Source organism: Poecilia latipinna, unplaced genomic scaffold, assembly GCF_001443285.1.
Source record: "Poecilia latipinna isolate Pla-1442-1.1 unplaced genomic scaffold, P_latipinna-1.0 Scaffold246, whole genome shotgun sequence".
Lineage (NCBI taxonomy): Eukaryota > Metazoa > Chordata > Actinopteri > Cyprinodontiformes > Poeciliidae > Poecilia > Poecilia latipinna.
In genome coordinates, this window is record NW_015112862.1 from 96,027 (window position 1) to 114,395 (window position 18,369).

General features: G+C 40.1%; 1 protein-coding gene across 3 annotated transcripts in view; it reads right to left on the bottom strand.

Moving 5' to 3' along the window:
• Positions 1 to 203: 203 nt before the first annotated feature.
• hnf1ba (HNF1 homeobox Ba) overlaps positions 204 to 18,369 on the bottom strand; it is a 38,818-nt gene continuing 20,652 nt past the window's right edge. Inside the window, exons 5-10 of one of the 3 annotated variants that reach the window (XM_015032579.1) lie at positions 9,044 to 9,186; positions 6,841 to 6,967; positions 6,585 to 6,767; positions 5,333 to 5,448; positions 5,011 to 5,055; positions 204 to 922 (exon numbers count right to left, since the gene is read on the bottom strand). In XM_015032579.1, coding sequence (XP_014888065.1) covers positions 902 to 922; positions 5,011 to 5,055; positions 5,333 to 5,448; positions 6,585 to 6,767; positions 6,841 to 6,967; positions 9,044 to 9,186 — 635 coding nt within the window. In that variant the 3' untranslated portion in view covers positions 204 to 901. The other 2 variants (XM_015032580.1, XM_015032578.1) reach the window with 2 other exon arrangements.

Below are 18,369 nucleotides of genomic sequence, written 5' to 3' on the forward strand. Positions count from 1 at the left end.
ATTGCTAGCAGGAAGTGGGGGAGGAGATAACATCCGAGTGGAGGGGTGAGTCCCATTCCTTAAATTCACCTGAGCCTGGGAGCAAATAAGAGCCGGAGGTTTCCGTGGAAAGCAAAGCGCTGCGGCCCACGTTCAAAGTGAAAGAATCAGTTCCCTCAAAAAAAAAAAAAAAAAAAAAAAAAAAAACCTAAATCAGTTTGGCGTATTCATTACAAATCTACTTTTTTTTTTTGTTTTGTTATTTTGTCAACAGTTTACAACAGCTGTATAGTGCATATTCCTTTTCCAGCCTCAAGTGTGTGGAGTTTTGTGCAGAATCCAGTTATACAAAGCATTGCATAGTCCTTTTGAGATTGTCAAAGTCTTTTCAAATCACAGTATACACAAGGAACGACTTCAAGCGGTCATTTGCAGTACAGTAAACTGAATATGGACAGATAAAAACATGGAAGACTCCTTTAAAAAAAAAAACAGTAAGAAATGTATGCACAAGATCAATAGTGGTCATTGTGATTGTCACACGTGCAGACAAGGTGTCCCCCTTGTCCTCTCTGTCGTTAATGTCTTGAAGTCACCCCAAATCCCTCCATTAAGGTCCTCAAAATAGTTCATTCTGGTGCTTTTGTTCCTTTACGTGACAACTTGGGATGACATTTTTTTTTTCTTTAAACCAAATACTGTTTTCTAAGATTTGAGTTTGAATCATAAACATCCTTGTTGATCATTCATGCGCAGCAGACTCGGTCCCCCTTCCCCCTCCCCCTCCCCTCCATGTTTGTTGACCAGCTTGTTGTCCAGCGCACGCGCCTGTGGGCCATTAGCAGTTGTCATGCTAACCTCGGCGAGAAGGTGGAAAAATGCGCTCCGGTTGCCGGGCAGCAGGGAAGTCGGTTGGACGCTCTCACCAAGCTGGAAGAGGACACTGGGAAAGAAAAGCAGAGAGAAGTCAGGCAAAGTAAAAACCTGCGTTACATAAAACACAGATGCATTCTGGGTATATTCCATAGTAGGCAATCAGTTTTGTTGTCAAAGTTTACTATGGTCTTCACGAGGTCACTTCACTCCTTTATTTCCAGCTTCACAAACAAGCAAACGGTCAAATAAAATCAGCTCAATTATAACCTACAATTTAAAAGTACAGCCTAAATAGAGTGGAAAAATAATAACTAAATAAGGCAGAAATAATGAGTTTCAGCTGCACTTCTCATTCTGCCGCATCCACACATGTCCACAAGATGGCAGCAAACATAGTGAGAAACATGAGGATGATTATTATTCAGTTATTTTCTATTATAAGTGGTTCAACTTTTATTTGATATTTAACATTTTATTTATTTATTTATTTGTTGGTTCAATATTATGGACTATGTTTTGCTTTTGTAGCATTTAGCAAAGCCAATTTGAGCTTCATTTCACTTTATATTTACTTAACTTTTATTGGTATTGATCTTGTTTATTTAACTGTGTTGTTTTATTGTGTCTTGAACTTAGTTTTTAATTTATTACAGCTTTGTTCCTTTATTTTTATGTTTTATTTTATCTTATTTATCTCTGATGTTCAGCACATTGTTTCAGTTATGTCTGGTGTTTAAAAAGTGTTTTATAAATAAAGTTGATGACAATAATGATGATGATGATGAGGATGGTGAATGATTAATTCAGTTATTTATTAGGCTTCTTAAACTGGGACCTGAGTCTGAATTTCATACCATAAACATAAATCTGAGCTGGTATAACAATAAAGTTATTTGATTCCTTGAAGTTTTACAAGATGCATCATCTTATTCTCAATAATAATAATAATAATATTGCAGTTAATTGCATAAGAGGGAAGTAAAGGATAATTATTCTCTTCAATTGTTTATGTCCTCTGTAGCTCTTTTAATTTCTGTAAAATATGACTGAATTTATATCATGTTTCAAATATATTTGGCATTAAGAGTTAAAAGCTGGAACAAACAGCATCCTCTACATGTATTTGCACACCTGATAAAAGTGTACAAAAAGCCCTTTAAAAATAAAGCCAACTTTAATTTAAGCAACATAAACTCAAACATGTTTATTTTGGACAAAAAATGCATTAAGGGCAAATGTTTTCATAAAATCCCCTGTAATTTTATTCCCTCTATGCTTCCTGTTCAGCTGACGCATAAATATGATGTGACACTATTATATTTATTTATCCACCTATAAATATGGCCCATTACTCTTGGTCTAACTCTTCAAAATAGAAAAACAAGAGATCATGCCATTTAAGTTGTGGATCAGCAAAAGTGCTGATCAATTAAACTTGATAATGTACAAAGCCAGTACATTAAGAACAATCGTAAGAGTGAGAATTACGACTAAATGAGGACCAAAGTTGATCTTGCCACTATAAAAAGGGAGAAAGATGGAAGAAAAGGGAAAATCATAATTTATTTGATGATGCACTTTTTCTTCATTGACAGTTAGCATCAGTTTTCTAATTGAATCTTAAGCATAAGCAGGGAACATGTGTTGCTCATCGTTTCATGGCATCATCCAGTCTATTTTAGCCAAACAAAGCGTTTTAAAATTGATTTCAAGAGGATTCATATTTCAGTTTATTTAGCTAAAAACTTGACCATATTATTTTTATTATGTTAAACTTGTAGAGGATGGAGTGAAAGAGATAAGTGCTGAAGGCGACATTTACATAAACATCAACCAAAAAAGTTAGCTTTACTCATTAAAAATCTGTTTGATAAACTGTCAAACAGTTTTTTCTTGCGCTCATTCATGAGCAAGTTTTTCATTTTTCATCATGTTTTTCATTATTGGAAAAAGTCATAATTCTGACACGCCGTCGAGTTTTCCTGCTTTTACCTTAAACAGCCCTCCCACTTCGGCCTGCCACACCTGACCAAATACATTCCCCATTCCTCTTCCCCTTGGCTCTGAAAAGCCTGTTTCCACTCTCTCTCCCCCTTCAGGACTGTTTGAGGGATTTATTTTTCACCTGCCTCTCCATGGAGACGGCTGACCCCGACATGACCCCGCAGCCGGCAAACAGCCTCACCTGATAAAAGCTGACCTGCAGCCAACACCTGAGTCATTAGACGCGGCGCGCGCTCTGAGCGGAGGGCTGCGGGTAAATACTGGGTGCTATAAAGCCCGGCTCGTTTAATGAAGAGGAGGTTCGGCCCAAATCACTTCCTGATAAGAAAATCCCTTTTCTGGTGATTGTTCAATAAATAACACGCAATAATGCTGAATAAGCAGGAAGCAAAGATTTCTGAAGCTCTTTTTTTTAAATGGTCTTTTTGGTTCTAGTTCGCTAAAAAAAAGTGCCAAAATGATCTTCTTACGTAGAAGTAAGTTAAAAATTGTAAATATTTACATATTTCTGCATTTGTGTCTTTTATCTGCTGTCTGAAAATGTTTATATATATATATATATATTTTTTAATTACTGAATAAAGCATGAAAATCTAAAACTCAAAGGGTCATTTTTTAATTTACAAATTTAAATATAATAGAATTTTTATTATATAACAAATGTTTTAATTAGTTTGAGGTACTTGTTAGTTATTTAATTAGTTTACTTTTAGATACATCTTTATACTATTTGTATCATTTCTATGTTTCAATATAACATAGTATAGTACTATCCTGTAACCTATAATACCATATAACAGAAAAGCATAATATTTTATCGTATTATAACATATACGTATTATATTGCTTATTGCAATATAAACACTACACAAAACGTTATATTTTACAATACAGTACTGCACAGTACTGTATAATAGAATATAATACAGTTCAGTATGTCAGAGCTTTCCAGTGCAGTACACTCAACATACAATACAAAAAAGTACAGTACAACGTAATACAACATTGCACTATTTTATAATAAATGTATGACAATAATTCAGTACAATACAAGACAACAGTACTGTACTCTTCTGCATAAGTTGTACTTACTAATTGTTTGTAATGGTTTTTTTTCCCAATGTTTTTTACAGTGTGTATCAAAGGCATTTTTTAAATAGTTTTATAATTTTTTTATGTGATTTTTGAAAGTACGGTGTCACAGTTTGAGGTTTGAGGGTATTTCTGATAACAATGTACAGTGTTAAACTTAACATTTTAAAAGTCTAATGACATATTTGAAATTTGTGATTTTGGAGATTTCAATAAAACAGCAGAATAACACTATAGGCAAATTACAAGACTTCAGGCATACTACAAGAAGAGAACAGGTGACCCAACTTAAATACATTGTGTTACTTGGTCATAAGTAATCAAATTAAGTTTATCTAAGTTCATTTATTAAGTTGTCAAGTTAAACAAACGTAAGAATCAAAATTCATTCAATTAATTGTCACAAATCAGCACCATGTTTTTAATTTGGAGCTCTATTTTCTTTTTTTCAGTGTATGTGGGTTTTTTATTCCCAACATAAAAAAAAATAAGTTAAATTGCATTTTGGGTAATTTTATTTTAACTAAACGTTCTTGTCTCTGTCTACTGTTCTTAGCAAGCGTTCTGCTTCAGCGTGGGAAATTGAGCATGTTAACACACCGTGGACAACATTTCAGGCTAGAGCGATCACAAGAGAGCAGGGAGAAGTAGGAAAGAGGAAGCGGCGTAATTACCAAAAGGAACAAGAAGAAGAAGAAAAACTTCACCGCTGCCCTCCTCCACTCACTTCATTTCACCTGCAGCCGCACTGTAAGCACGCAGGAGAGCAGAGCCGTGATTAACAGCTCTTCATTTCCTGACGGCAGCAGCGGAGAAGATGAAAGTGGAGGAGAGGCAGAGACTGATTGGACAGCAGTTTGAGAGGAAACGGGAATGGTGATGAGAGTGTCCCGCCCATTCATCCATCTAGTCTGTCTGGTCTGGGACTGTCTGAGCATCAGCCCCGAACAGGAAGCAGAAAGGGTTAGTGTGCACGGCTACACACCCTGGGCTAAAAGGTGATTGGCTTTGAGTTGGATTTCACTCATTAAAGCTGAGCTGATAAAGTAAAGTATTTACCCAGGAGATACCCCCGAGTTGCACCATCTTGTTTACAGGAGCGTCCTAACACGACAAGGAATTAAACAAGTCAACAGAAAATCATGACACACACACACAAAACACACACACAGTCTCTCTCTCTCTCTCTTTCTACCTGGTTGTGTCTACTTCCTGCTGCGGGGTGTATTTAAGGATGATTTCTTTTTAAAAGGAATATGCAGCAAATTTAGCTCTGATTCTAATGCAATCAGAATGAGAATCAGAGAGAGGTCAGAGGGGATCTAACTGCGGTCTGAGAGGCGTGATGGGAGGTTTGGGGGGGACATAGGAGAGGACTAACCGTCTTGCTGGAGGACATGGAGCTGAGGGTGCTGATGCTGTTGGCGTCTGTGACCATGGATGAGGGAAAACGGGACGGGTGAGAGTACTGCGGGGGCTCTTGTTTGTGCGAATACACTGCAAAGAGAAAAAAAAGAAAGAAGAAAATGTCAAGTTTTAATACATGAAATGTGTGAAATCCAGCTTCTATTTGCAGAAATATTTACATTTTCTTTGACAGAGACATACCAGAACTATGTAATTTGTAGGATTTGTTTTTAAATATATGGTCTCGTAAGATCTTTCTTTTTATTTTGGGGTTCTGCTCAGAGGTTATTACCAATCAAAGTGTTATCAAAATCTCTTAGCGTCCTTGACCTTAATGAAAAAGATATTAGCTGTTGAGAAAAGTACATTTTTGGCCCTAAAAAATCTTAACTACCCCTTTAATATATTCAGCATCAGTGTCAAACCATCCAGGGGTCTTCAATCTGTGGCTCTGGTGCCATATTTGGCTCCTTACACCACAGTTTTACACAATAAAAATGGGCCTGAATGTACAGATGCTTTCCCCTTTTCAGTTTGTTTGTTTCAATTGTTCTTGACAAAGCAGCAGTATGCAACTTTTATATGTTTTTACATATTTGTTAAAATTATGTTGTGACAGAATAAATGTCAACATATAGATCATCTGTGAAAAACTTGAGCTTCTCTGTCATCCTCCTTCTGGTCCTGATGTCATCTGAACAAATACAATGCTCTTTCAGAAACAGCCAATCAGAGCTAGGGGGAGGGGTCAATCATCCTCATGATTGCCAGCACTAGAAATATTTCCGACTTTCTAAATTAGAACATTTCAGAAAGTCGATTATCTGAATTGTTTTGTAACACATTGTTACAAAACAATTCCTTGTTTGTAAAGTAAAAAAATGTTCCTTGTTTGTTCAAGAACATTTTTAAGTTAGGGGGGTTTTTTTGGGTGGAAATTTACTCCTCTACTTTAATTTCTTTTTTCTATCTACCATCTTATGCACCGCCGTAGCAACCTGGAGTGAAAAGGAGAAGCTATAACTTTATGAACTATAAAACCCGGAGTGGAGGTCACCATTGATACAGTTTTGCCTTCATGGGTTCTGCTTTGAATTTCAAACAACTCAACACAAGCTAATAATCACCTGCTAGTAGTCACCTGCCGTAAAAAACGCCCCCCCAAAAAACAGTGAATTAGCATGGATGATTTAACAGGTAGACATGAGGAGAGCAGAGTTACTGACTGTGAGAGTGTGTGACGGTGGCCATGAAAGGCTGCTGGCTCATGTGGCTGGGCGACTGCTGCATCAGGCTGGGCTGGTGGGGGCTGTGGAGCTGCTGGGAGAACTGCACCGGCTGGAGAGCGGCCAGGCTCCCCGCCACACTGTTGATCACCGGCACCGTCTGGGCCTGCGACGTGCTCAAACCTGACCGAAAACACCTCATGTTAGACCCGGTAGTCCATTTCCGGACGCACGGCTCGTTTCCTGCGAGACTTACTCTGCGCTATCGCCATCACTCCACTCAGAGGCATTAGGAGGTTTTGCGGCTGCTGGTGGCTGTGGTGGGAACTGTGGATGTTGGTCAGCGTGCTGACCGGAGGAAGTCCTCCGCCTGAGCCTGAAATCTGCGGAAGGGAGATGAGGGAAATGAAATCAAGCTTTTACTGCTGCATTATTTACTCTCAGCTGAACGCGGCACTCAGTGACGAGAGGCTGAGTGTCTTCCTGTGTAAATCTATGTTCAAAGCGAGCCAGATGTTGCCTGCTGACCAAACAGTGGGTTCAGAATGTTGACTCAGTTTGGATTCTTTTGTCCAACATTTCTCTCGTGTAAACCGCTCAAATGTGACACGCGAGAGGACGTCGTAAACAAAAAAGAAAAAATTTAAAGAAACAGATATGAGAGCAAACGGTTCAGTGGGTTTACTGGATCCTCCTCTGAACTGGGGTTTCATTCATTTGAATATGGCTCATTTCACAACCACAAGGGGACAAAAAAAAAGAGAGAGAAAAAAAAAACTGACAGATCTTCACAACACAATGTTGGCACTCGTTTCACAGAAATCGAGTCGGAAAGGTGGAAGTGTCCTTCCTAACAGGGAAGTTAGGTCAGCTCAAACACAGGCCAACAACTTAAAGTCTGAAATAGACTTATTTGGGTCTGATGGATTGGACTTTTTCAGCTTTTTCACTCGATATCTGAAAGTGACAGAGGAATGTTTTTTTTGGGGGGGGGAGGGGTTTGCTTTGTTTTTCTGGGTCCGATTATTTGTTTGCTGCCTGACATCGATCCATGAATCATTCCGGCAAGAAGTGGCTCCAAATCTCAAGAAATGAAGAAATGTCTCCACTTACACAGTTATCGGTTTTAAGCTGAACTCCAGGCGTCTCAATAAGACACAATTTACTCCCTTTTTACTCCCTTTTAGACTGATTTCTGAAGAGCACACAAACTGTTTCAGACTTTAAGCTATAGTATTCTAGGAGCAAAGTTGTTCCCAAAGACTGAAGTTTTGAAAACGATAAAGTGTAGGATGATGGGTGTCTTGGATTTTACCTCAGATCTTCCATCTTTCTTAATGTTGCATTAACTTTTATAATCAATAAATTTTCTACATATTTGTTAAAACTGTCACTGTTCTGACGGTATAACATGAGAGATCATCGGTAAAAAAACTAAAAAAAATTTAGCTCAATGTGGTCCCACTAACATCTGCAGAAGTACACCACTCCTGGTCAGAAACATCCAATCAGAGCCAAGAGGAGGAGCTTAGTGCTGTCAATCAATCTCATGTACATGCTGTTCACGCTTGCTCTCTTTCTCTCTGCTACGCTACAGCTCCTTCCATACAGTGGAGCCTTCAGTGGATGCTAAGGTCAGTTAGCATTGCCACCAAATACAAAAAAAAATATTACATTTTGCTCAGAGTCATCATGAATAGAATAGAATAGAATAGAATAGAATAGAATAGAATAGAATAGAATAGAATAGAATAGAATATTCTTTATTTTCTCCCTTGGGAATTTTTGCTGTGGACTCTGAGTTGAACTCCTTTATGATTTTGAATCACAGCACACCTACATCTACCCTATGGATATCTGCCTGTAGATATTAGTCTTCATCTGAAAAATTCCTTCTCGTTTTCTGGGTCAGTTTTTTTTTCAAGCACACACTACACAAAACGCTGTCATATGGAAGGACTGGATCTAAATAAGTGAAAAAGCTACTAAAGTCCAAAGGAAAAGTCTGGAAGCTCTTCAGAAATCCTGAACAACTTGTTAGTCAAGACCACTGTGAAAGGTTATTACAAAGCTTGCCTCCTCATGAACAAGATATAATAAAATTAGAGATGTTTTTAATGCATGTTATTACAAAAAAAAAAATCATACAACGGCAGATTATCGGCCACAATCAAATGGTGCTGTCGTTACTCCACCTTTGGCTTCTCTTTGCTAGGCGTTTAATCAATAAGAACAGAACGTTTCATTGTGAGGTTTGTTGGCAGAGCGACCAGCATGCTTGCCTGTCTGCTCGGGTGAAGGCTGCCTGTTAGGACGCTGCCGCTCAAACTGAGCTGCACAATGTGAGAATTGTTGGCAAAGGGTCCATGGGAGAGCAGGACTCAGGGTTTCCGCTGAACGCACACCATGCCTTATCTAATCTGCAGCTGCGAAGGGAGGGCCCAGGTGTGCTCACTCACCATCTTGGCGTCGGGCGACAGCAAGCTGTGGCTGTGGTCCAGTCCTCCCGGGGACACCTGCTGCAGCACCGACTGGCTGCTGCTGCTGTGGTGACTGATGGCGGTGGAGGAGGAGACTTCGCCGGGGCCTTGGCTGTAACGCACTGGCAGGAGAGAGAAACACACACACACACACACACACAATCCATTACAAATGTGTGGTAATCTTTGTCGATATTCTGCTAGTGTCAAAAAAAAAAAAAATTCTCATTTGCAATATTTCCATTAAATAAGAAATGGAATTAAAATCAAATGTGATTAAGTTTGTCCATGTAAAGCAAGTACGTGAATGAGCAGGAGCAGCAGTGCTATGCTAGGCAACACGTAACAATAAGAATGATGTTACAAAAAAAGATCATCGGAGCCAGCAGGCAGTTCTGGACGACACAAGCATTCCATTAACATTTACAGCAACAACTAATGTTGTGAATATTTCCTATTCTGCTTTTAAGTGCTTACACTTAAAAGCAGAATAGAAAATATTCACAACAAATCTCAAGTTTTTACAGAGAGTGTTAAGTCAATAAAAATTGTGCCAGTGATGGATCTAAAAAGTTACATGAGGTATATTCATAACTCAGCCTAGTCTTTCAGAGGAGACGTCGGTGTCTCATTCAGGTGTTGGCGTGACAACAACCCTGAGAGGAGCTAAGAAGCTGTATTGTCACAGAAGAGCTATGGATCTTGTTGTGTGTCATTTGAGTGACACACAACTTTTCATGGTGGAACAAGCGGCACATTGTCCGGAAAAAACCCTCAACAAAAACAAACCATCCTCCTACTTCCTGTCGTCTTCTTTGTCGTTTTTGCCAGTAGTAATTGATCATGTGACTCGTGTGATGTAAAAAAAAAAGTGTTTCCATGTGACTGAAAAACCACGGCATCCTAGTGCAAAAGCTTATCGAGGTTTTTTATTTTTAATTGGTGTGTTTCCGTTAAGCAAATTTATTTTAAAAATTTTAATTTATGCAATTTTATGGTTGATGGAAACACAGCTACATGCTCCCTGCAGGTTACTCTCATGATGCGTGGATCACGTGATGGAAGAAAGAGGGTTACAGCTGCAGCCACACTGTGTTGCTCTTTGACTCAGACTGGGTAGGACAAAGCAAACAAACACACACACACACACACACATACACACACGCACACACACTGACTGACCTGTCCACTGCTGCTATCTGTGCAGCTCAGCCAAGGCCATTCTCTGTGTGCACGCACTGACAAGACCACAACTTCCAGCAGACTCCATGATTAGCACACAGTCGCTGCTGCTGCTGATGATGATGTGCTTCATTACGTCAGTGCAAAGGTTCACCGGCGGTTTAGGAAATGCTAACATTCAGTGTAAAGGTTGCTAAGTATTCCCAAGCCTTCTAGGTATTTCACATTTTCTCATACAACAACAAACAGTAAAACAAATCTGATTTACTTTGGATTTAGAGCAACACAAATTAAGGCAAGGGTGAAGGGTTGCTCCGTGAAGCGGAACCTGAATTATGCTTCTGAAGAGGGAACAACATTATGATGTGAAGCTGAACATTTTTTTTTTAATTAAATAATAACGAACGCAGTAGACCAATAAAAAGCTGCTCTGATTTGACTGATAAAATAATATCTTAGAACACTACTGTTATCTCGAAGGTTTTATTTATGCGGCTCTCTAGAGTCTAAAGGGCTGCGTAAAAGGTTACGGTGGGCCAGATGTGAGACTGGGGCAGAGTTCACCTTCTGGCAGGACAATGACCTGCCAGAAGCATATTTAGATCAAACCATACTCATGTGCTAGAACGGCCTAGTCAAAGTGCAGCCCGAAATCTAGCTGTGAATATGAGGTAAGCCTTGATATAACTGATTTAATCTAATTTGCATTAAAGGTGGCTCAACAAGGTTTTGCCTCATGGAGGTTGAACACAAATGCATGGCATGTTGAAAGCATCATTCTCCTTCCAGATTTTAATTATACACGTTTTTGTGATGGTTTCACATAAAATACATTTATAATGTGTCAAAATGTAGAACAGTTCAAGGTAGGGCTGGACAATAAATCAACAACAATATATATCGCGATAGACATGTGATCAATATTCAGTATGTAGAATAGTCACTGAACCCTGATCCAGAATCGCACGGCATTCTGGGTGATGTAGGCAGAGGAAATGCTTTAGCTGCTCAACCTCTCACGGCTAGCTAATCAACGTCGGTGACATCAACTAACTCATTCACTTTTTGGTTACCTAGCAACAGCCTGTTGAGTAACTTGAGCAGCAGGAGGTTTTCCACCGTGTCTCACAGCTGCTTAAAAATAAAAACCACAGCGTGGAAAGAAAACTGGATTAAACGGGAAAGGTCACGTTCCCTGTTTGGCAGTATTTCAGATATTTAAAACAAAAACTAATCAATAATTACTGATATTGACATTTATTAGCATCAACAGATATGAAATGATTATATCGTGATAAGTTTTCAGCCATATCGTCCAGCCCTAGTTCACGGGTTATGGAAACCTTTGCAAGGTAATGTATATGGAAGTTAAATATGATCGCTACTGGGGTTATTAATACGAGATGGAAGAACAAAAATAAAGTTTGTTTCACAAATTAGTTAAAATAAGGATAACTTGCACCATTAACTGAATTCACATATTTACAACGCTGCAAAGAAACAATGTGTAATACGAACACTAAAGCCAAAGTCTGGACTTCTAGCTGTCTCTCAAAGAATGCTAACCCAACCCCTCTACATCCCCCAACACACACACGCACACGCACGCACCCACACACACACACAACTGACAATCTAATACCTGTTTGCTGATGCAGTCCCCCAGCCCTCCACCCCCTGATACCAACAGAGCAAACATTACACAATTACAAGCAATGTCAAACACATTCTTATCCTGTGGTCTCAGCCTCACACGGACAGGGAGAGCGTCCCCTCCCTCGGTGACAATCCAGAGACAGACTCTGTTTGCACTCAGATCTCCCATCTTCCCCCACAGCGCCCTCCGTCCCTGACCCGGGTGTGACAGCTGCAGCACCCAGTCAAAGTCGGTCTGACATGACAGCAGGTATTGATATACAGCCGGTTTTGAGATAAAAAAAAAAGAAAGAAAAGAAAGCAGGGAGAGACACTGACACGAAAGGTGAGCAATGAGGGAGGCATTGATTTCCTAATGAACGATGCTGGAAATTGGAACAGGATGTGAACAACGGTGTATGTGTAGTTTGCCATATTATTGTTCAAATCCAGAATATTCAGTCATATTTAATATGTTTGAATAAGAGTTCTCATGAGGCTCATTTGTCAGAAAATTGAAAACCTTACAGCAGGTACTAAACATACATTTCACTAAGGCTATATTCTATGTTAAAAATGTTTTTTTTTAATGTCCTATTCTAATTTTAAATGTTGTGTTTTATTAACAAGTGGAAAATTATAATTATTAACTTTTCAATAATATTCTAATTCATTGAACAGGTCTCTATGTAATGTAACAAATAATATGTTTGACACCAATAATATTGATTCATATAGACCACGATGGAAAATGAAAAGGTAAATATACAGCTTAAACAACCTTAGCAAAGAACATGGTTGTTTGTGAGCATAAAGTTTATCAGGTCAGATATGTGCATTCTTGTTTGATTTTTTTCTTTTTCTGAATGTTTTGTCTGTACAAAACGACTACTGCTGCCTAATTATGTGATTTAGGTGGCTTGTTTTAGCTTCCTTTCAGCTCTGATATGAGTAGTATTAGCTTTTAATGCCAAACAACATTTTGTAGGAAAACTATGTGCAGATTTATCAGTGATGTGCAGTCTCTGTCCACTTCAGAGTAATAATGTTGGGCCGGATTGGAACAAAAATTACATCTGTATAAATATTTTCAGAATTGTATTTTTCCTATTATTGTTAAAAGCCATTCATTAATTATTGTAAATTCAGACAAATCAGCTTGCGACAAAGAGCTTTTAGATTCATGGGTGGCTCTCAAGGCTACTACTCTCAGACAACCTTTCTCCTTTACTCCTTCTCACTGGAGAAATCTGCAAATAAATCTTCAGTTCAAGGCTTCAAATTCAAGTGCGAGACTTCGCTGGAGTACACATTGGGTTAAGACTTGATTCCTAAGTTTGGTAACTTAACATGCAACACCATCATGCCTTCTTTACACTTTTTTATCCTGACGCATTTCTTGATTTCTCTTATGGAAACAAGCTTTTTCTGAGATAGAAAAAGCTTGTGGATATGATGTTAAATGCAGTTTAGGCAGCTTTTATTCATAAAATCCATCAAGTTCAGATAGTTCACATCTGTCCTGCATCAAGTCGTCCTGTCTCAACCTGCACCTCTTTGGTGTTTCGTTTAAAAGGGAAAAAAACATCCCAAGGGTATCAAACATTTCATTTCACTATCAGAGCAAAAGTAAACACATTTAAACCAACCATGCCTCAGATAGTGCCCGGCTCTTACTTTGAATATAGATACGGCGAAGCCGCTGCGTCATATTTCAAGGCCTAAAGTACCTGTCCTCCATTTTGTTCAGCCGACAGACTTCATATTGTCTCCTGCGACATACTACCAACCCCACAACAACCCGCCGTGCCTTGTAAACACTGCCGCGGAACAATAAAGCAGTCCATTGGACTCGTGACCCCCATTGCGACACAATGGAGGAGGACTCATAAAAAGTCAGTTATCTCGGAGCTGGGCGACCTCTTTAAGTGTCAGGGGGAGTAAAGGATGCTATTCAGGGCGGTTTTGTTTCTTTGGATTTGGCAGGAATTTGAGCGGCAGGGAACCTCAGATTGAGTTTTCACAACTCAAAAGTTTGCTAGTTTTCTAAAAAAAAAAGAAAAGCTAATCTTGTTCGGAGGTTCCTGAGTGGTTTGAGGGTTGTAAAAATCTTACGTTTTTGGTGGAGTTGCGCAAACAAGAAATAAAAACTTGTGCTAGCTCATTAAGAGCAAGGGAAGGGCGAGAATCCCAGAAGGGGAGTGGCAGCTCGGGATCTTCGACCGGTTTAAAAGGCCCACACTCTCTGTGTGACCCATGTAATATCAAAGCCTGCCTCCCCAACCCCAGGCTGTGGCCATTGTGGAGGCGCTGCATACGACGGACCTCCTGGGTCTTTGCAGGACGTATCCGGTCTCCTCTTTGTGGCTCTCTGGGAGAGCCGACAGAGAAAAGTGCAAAGCTGGGCAATCTTTTCTGAGTGTGTATGTGTGTTTTCAGCTAGCCTGAGGTGAAAGCAGAAAGCCGGGCAGCCCACTCACCCACTCACCCACTCACTACTGTATCCGATCTGGAACTTCTGAGTCTGTTGCTTTTCTAACGACACGTTCTGCTCTTTCACAGCTTTCACAGCACAGCTTCAGTTTCATGGTAATCTTAAGTGAAAAATAAAATATAATTGACTGTCGGTAAAAGGTCTTTTTTTAAAACCTCAGGTTTAAAACAAATACATTTACTTATTCTGGTATGAATAAATAGGGATAATATTAAAATCTCCCTATTTTCTGTTAGAGTCAGCTCTACAGTATAGTGTTTCTCTATAGAAATTGTGACGCACTCAATGATATCAGCTGGGCCTCCTTGTTCTAACAGCATCTCACCTGTCCATATTATATGGTGAACTGAACTGATTTTGTTGTACCATAATTAGATGTGAGCTGGATTGTATGTAGCTGGATATGAACCTGAATATATGCTTGGATTTCTCAGGAAAATAAAAGATTTATTTGAAGTTAATTTGCACCAACTTGGTGTTGGTTGAGTACAAATTTGGCCTGTTTGTGTCCTTTAGTGCATTGGGATTATCTTTGCTGTGAACTGCTGCAATAGAACAGAACACAATATAGTAGAATCAAACCAAGCACAACCAAACTGAATTAAATAGAATTTTAATTCTTACAAAAAAAACTGGAATTTGCCTAAAAACCCAAACCTAGTGAACATTAAAAGCACCGACTACATTTGCTTCAATATTTCAGTAAGCGTACAAAAATGTGCTCTGCAGTCAAATGCGAAGAAAAAATACATTTAAGAAAATTAGACTCATCTGTTTTAAAGGCCCGCAGCCCCTGGTGTTGTTGGTTTTTGTCAGTTCACATCTTCATTAGTTTGTAACCCAATTATGTACCTAGCTTCTTCCATTTCATAATCATATTCATACTTATATTTGTACTTTTATTGTTAATGTTATTATTGTTATTAGCAGTGGTAGGATTAGTAGTAGAAGTAGTATTGTTATTAATATTTAGTCAAGCTTCTTCACAGAAAACAGCGAACAACGGCAGTGCAGATTGACTTCAGCTCAATTCAAAACATCCTGACAGTTCCTTCATGTAATCTAAAAAGGAGTGTGCAGCAATTTATCCTTGCCTTAAGGATGTTTCAAACCCAACACTAACAAAAAAGTCCTCTTGAGTTTCCAGCAGCTTTGAAACTTTCCTAAGACAAGCTGATTTGTCTGAATTTACAATAATTAATGGCTTTTAACAATAATAAGACAAATTGATGCATTGTCTGTTGAAATTGATGCATTGTCTGCAGGGGCGCAACTACATCTTATTCAGGTGGATGCGAAAACATAAATCGGCGCGCCCCCCACCCCGAAAGAAGGTACGTAAGGAGCTTAGAAAACATACGCTCGCTCTATCCCCTCTCCCCCTCCCCGACACGAAGACACGTGAAAGGTAAAACTCACTACATTTACATTTACATGTGAAGGAGTGTAAGGGCGAGGTGAAGTGTATGCAAAGGCATCATCGGGGCGCCGACCCCCCCAGACGGGTTTTGACGCCCCCTCTGGTGCAGCGCCCCTATGCGTTGCATGCGCTGCATACCCACGTTTTGCGCCACTGATTGTCTGTACAAAACATCTCATGGCTGACAACCCCATCTCATACCCAAAAAAAGGACCAAACATTAATTCATACTTGCCCTGGAACTGCACTTTACTCCACAGAAAGTTATCCAAAGGGACGGAAACACCTCTGGATGAAAAGATGTGATGCAAAACTGGAAACTAAAAGCTTCTTTTCATACCTAAAAAAACTCCTCATTGACTGGTAAGTGCCTTGAAGGCATCTTTTTACCTTACGGACACAACAAACCTTCCCATGGGGAACCAACAGGTACAAAACTTTTCCAAGGCAAAAATAAATTGGATCCATATTTGGAACTAAATATCAGGTGGGTTTCCTATCCAAAAAACACCTTGTAAGCAACCAGCTGAGATTCTTTGTGGGTTCACCACCAACCTTTCCCTTTCTGCTGGAAATTCACTGCAAATTTTTATATAGACGCAAAAAAAAACGTGGTCAAAAGTGGATTCTAATGAAGCCAAGTGGATCTAAAAGGTATAAAAACCCAAAACGTATTTGCAGAAAATAGTTGCACATGAATACAAAACAGTGTTTCAAAGGAGTTCAAACTGATGCACATACTTTCTGCTAAACTGGCTATGCAGAAACAAATGTTGGTTGTCCTTTCAAGGCCATCAAAAGACATTGACGTCTTTGCACTTTTTGCAGGGCGAAAGTCAAAACACTGGTTGATAGCTTAACTTAGCCTCACAGCTGAATGCATTTGAAGATGGGACTTAGTAGTAGACTTCTAGTAGTAGAAGTAGATGTTATTTGGAAGAATAAAAGTAAATGTAAATCCCACACAGGAGCCGAATGCTGCCAGCTAATCTGTTCGTAGGATCAGTTTCTGTTGCTATAGCAAGAAAAAAAAAACAGTTCACCACTAAAAATGCACGTCACACTGTTTGACCGTTCATCCAGTTGTGACCGAAGATCAATGAAGCAAAACAGAATCAATAAAAACTCCCAGAGTGAGAGGAGTATGCCTGAAATGACCCAGGAGTGACCTCTCACGTATGACTGAAGGTGAGCATAGGAGAAAGAGTGGTGGGGGTGGCGGTGAGGAGGGTGGAGGGGTGAGCTGGCTTTCTCTACAGGCAAAGAAGAAGTGGTGATCAGTCCTGTCTGGCCAGAAAGGAGCCAATACCTCGGCGGACAGCTCCTGCTGCTCCGAGTCTGTGACCAGCCCAACAGTAAGGGTCGGCTGAGATAAATGAACCCTGTGTTACAGTCACTGCAGTCCTCTAATACACCACAGACAATGGAGGCCCCTGCTGAGGCAGAGTATAGAGGGCTGAAGTCAGAGGAGCCCCCTTATCAAGGGCCCGGGAGATGTAGCAGCAAAGGACTTTAATTGTCCATTAAGCGTGCATTATACAGGCCGTGCCCTGGCAACGCAATGAGACCGCCCGCCGGGACACTATTGTCAGTTTGGAGCTGACGTTGAAAAACAGCTGATGGTGTCGGCGGGATGCCAGCGGGACACCTTGTAAGCAACCAGCTGAGACTCTTGTGGGTCTACCACCAACCTTTCCCCTTCTGCTGGACAGCCTCGCTGTCAACCCCTTCCGCCGCGACGCAGCCTCAGGTCATTGCCTGGTCAGGTGTTCAAGTGAGCCACAACAAGAAAAAAAAAAAAAAAGACAAACGCAAACAGACGGTCCACAAGTGGGACCAGTTTATCCAAAGGTAAAAGAGCAAGCCAAGGCAAACAGTTTGTGTTCCCTTCAAAGGTGGCCTCGTGTTCGAACACGAGAGGACAACAATGGGCTCTGAGTGCGGCTCTCAAATCTCACTTTTATGGCAGGTGAGTGATGGCGCAGGGGGCCTAAAGCTTCGCGCAGCCCTATCAGGTTGGTTTTATACCGTAAAGGTGGGCTTGATCAATACTAATTACTCTTAATGCAAACATCTGGTTGGGGTGAAATGGTCAGAGCAACGATGCGCAGTGTCTCCCCGTTCAGCAACTTGGGAGCAAGAGGAGAAGCCACGGAAACCGCAGAGTTACGTGGAGGTGTTCTGGATCTCTCCGTCCGCCCCAACTGCCCCCAATCCACTACTCCCTGACCCTGGCCTGACCCTGGCCTGTCACAGGATTGCTGCCCTTTGTGTCATGCCTCTCCATGCTGACTTTGGAGTGGAGATTGCAGGTACAATGTGGATTGTTCTCAGTGTGTTGTCAAAGATCAGAATAACAATGGCATTTACTCAGTTCACTCACGCTCATTGATCATCCAGGCCTCTCTTTCTCTGCCTCCCTGATCACATCAAGTCTGCTTTGGAAACCATTTTTTTTCTGGCAAGTTTTGCTCTAAGGGAAACTGAAACTAAAATGTCACATGGACAAATACATCACCTTGCATTTTGTCACAAACTTTGATGTATTTTATGTGAATTTTAACATTCTTATTA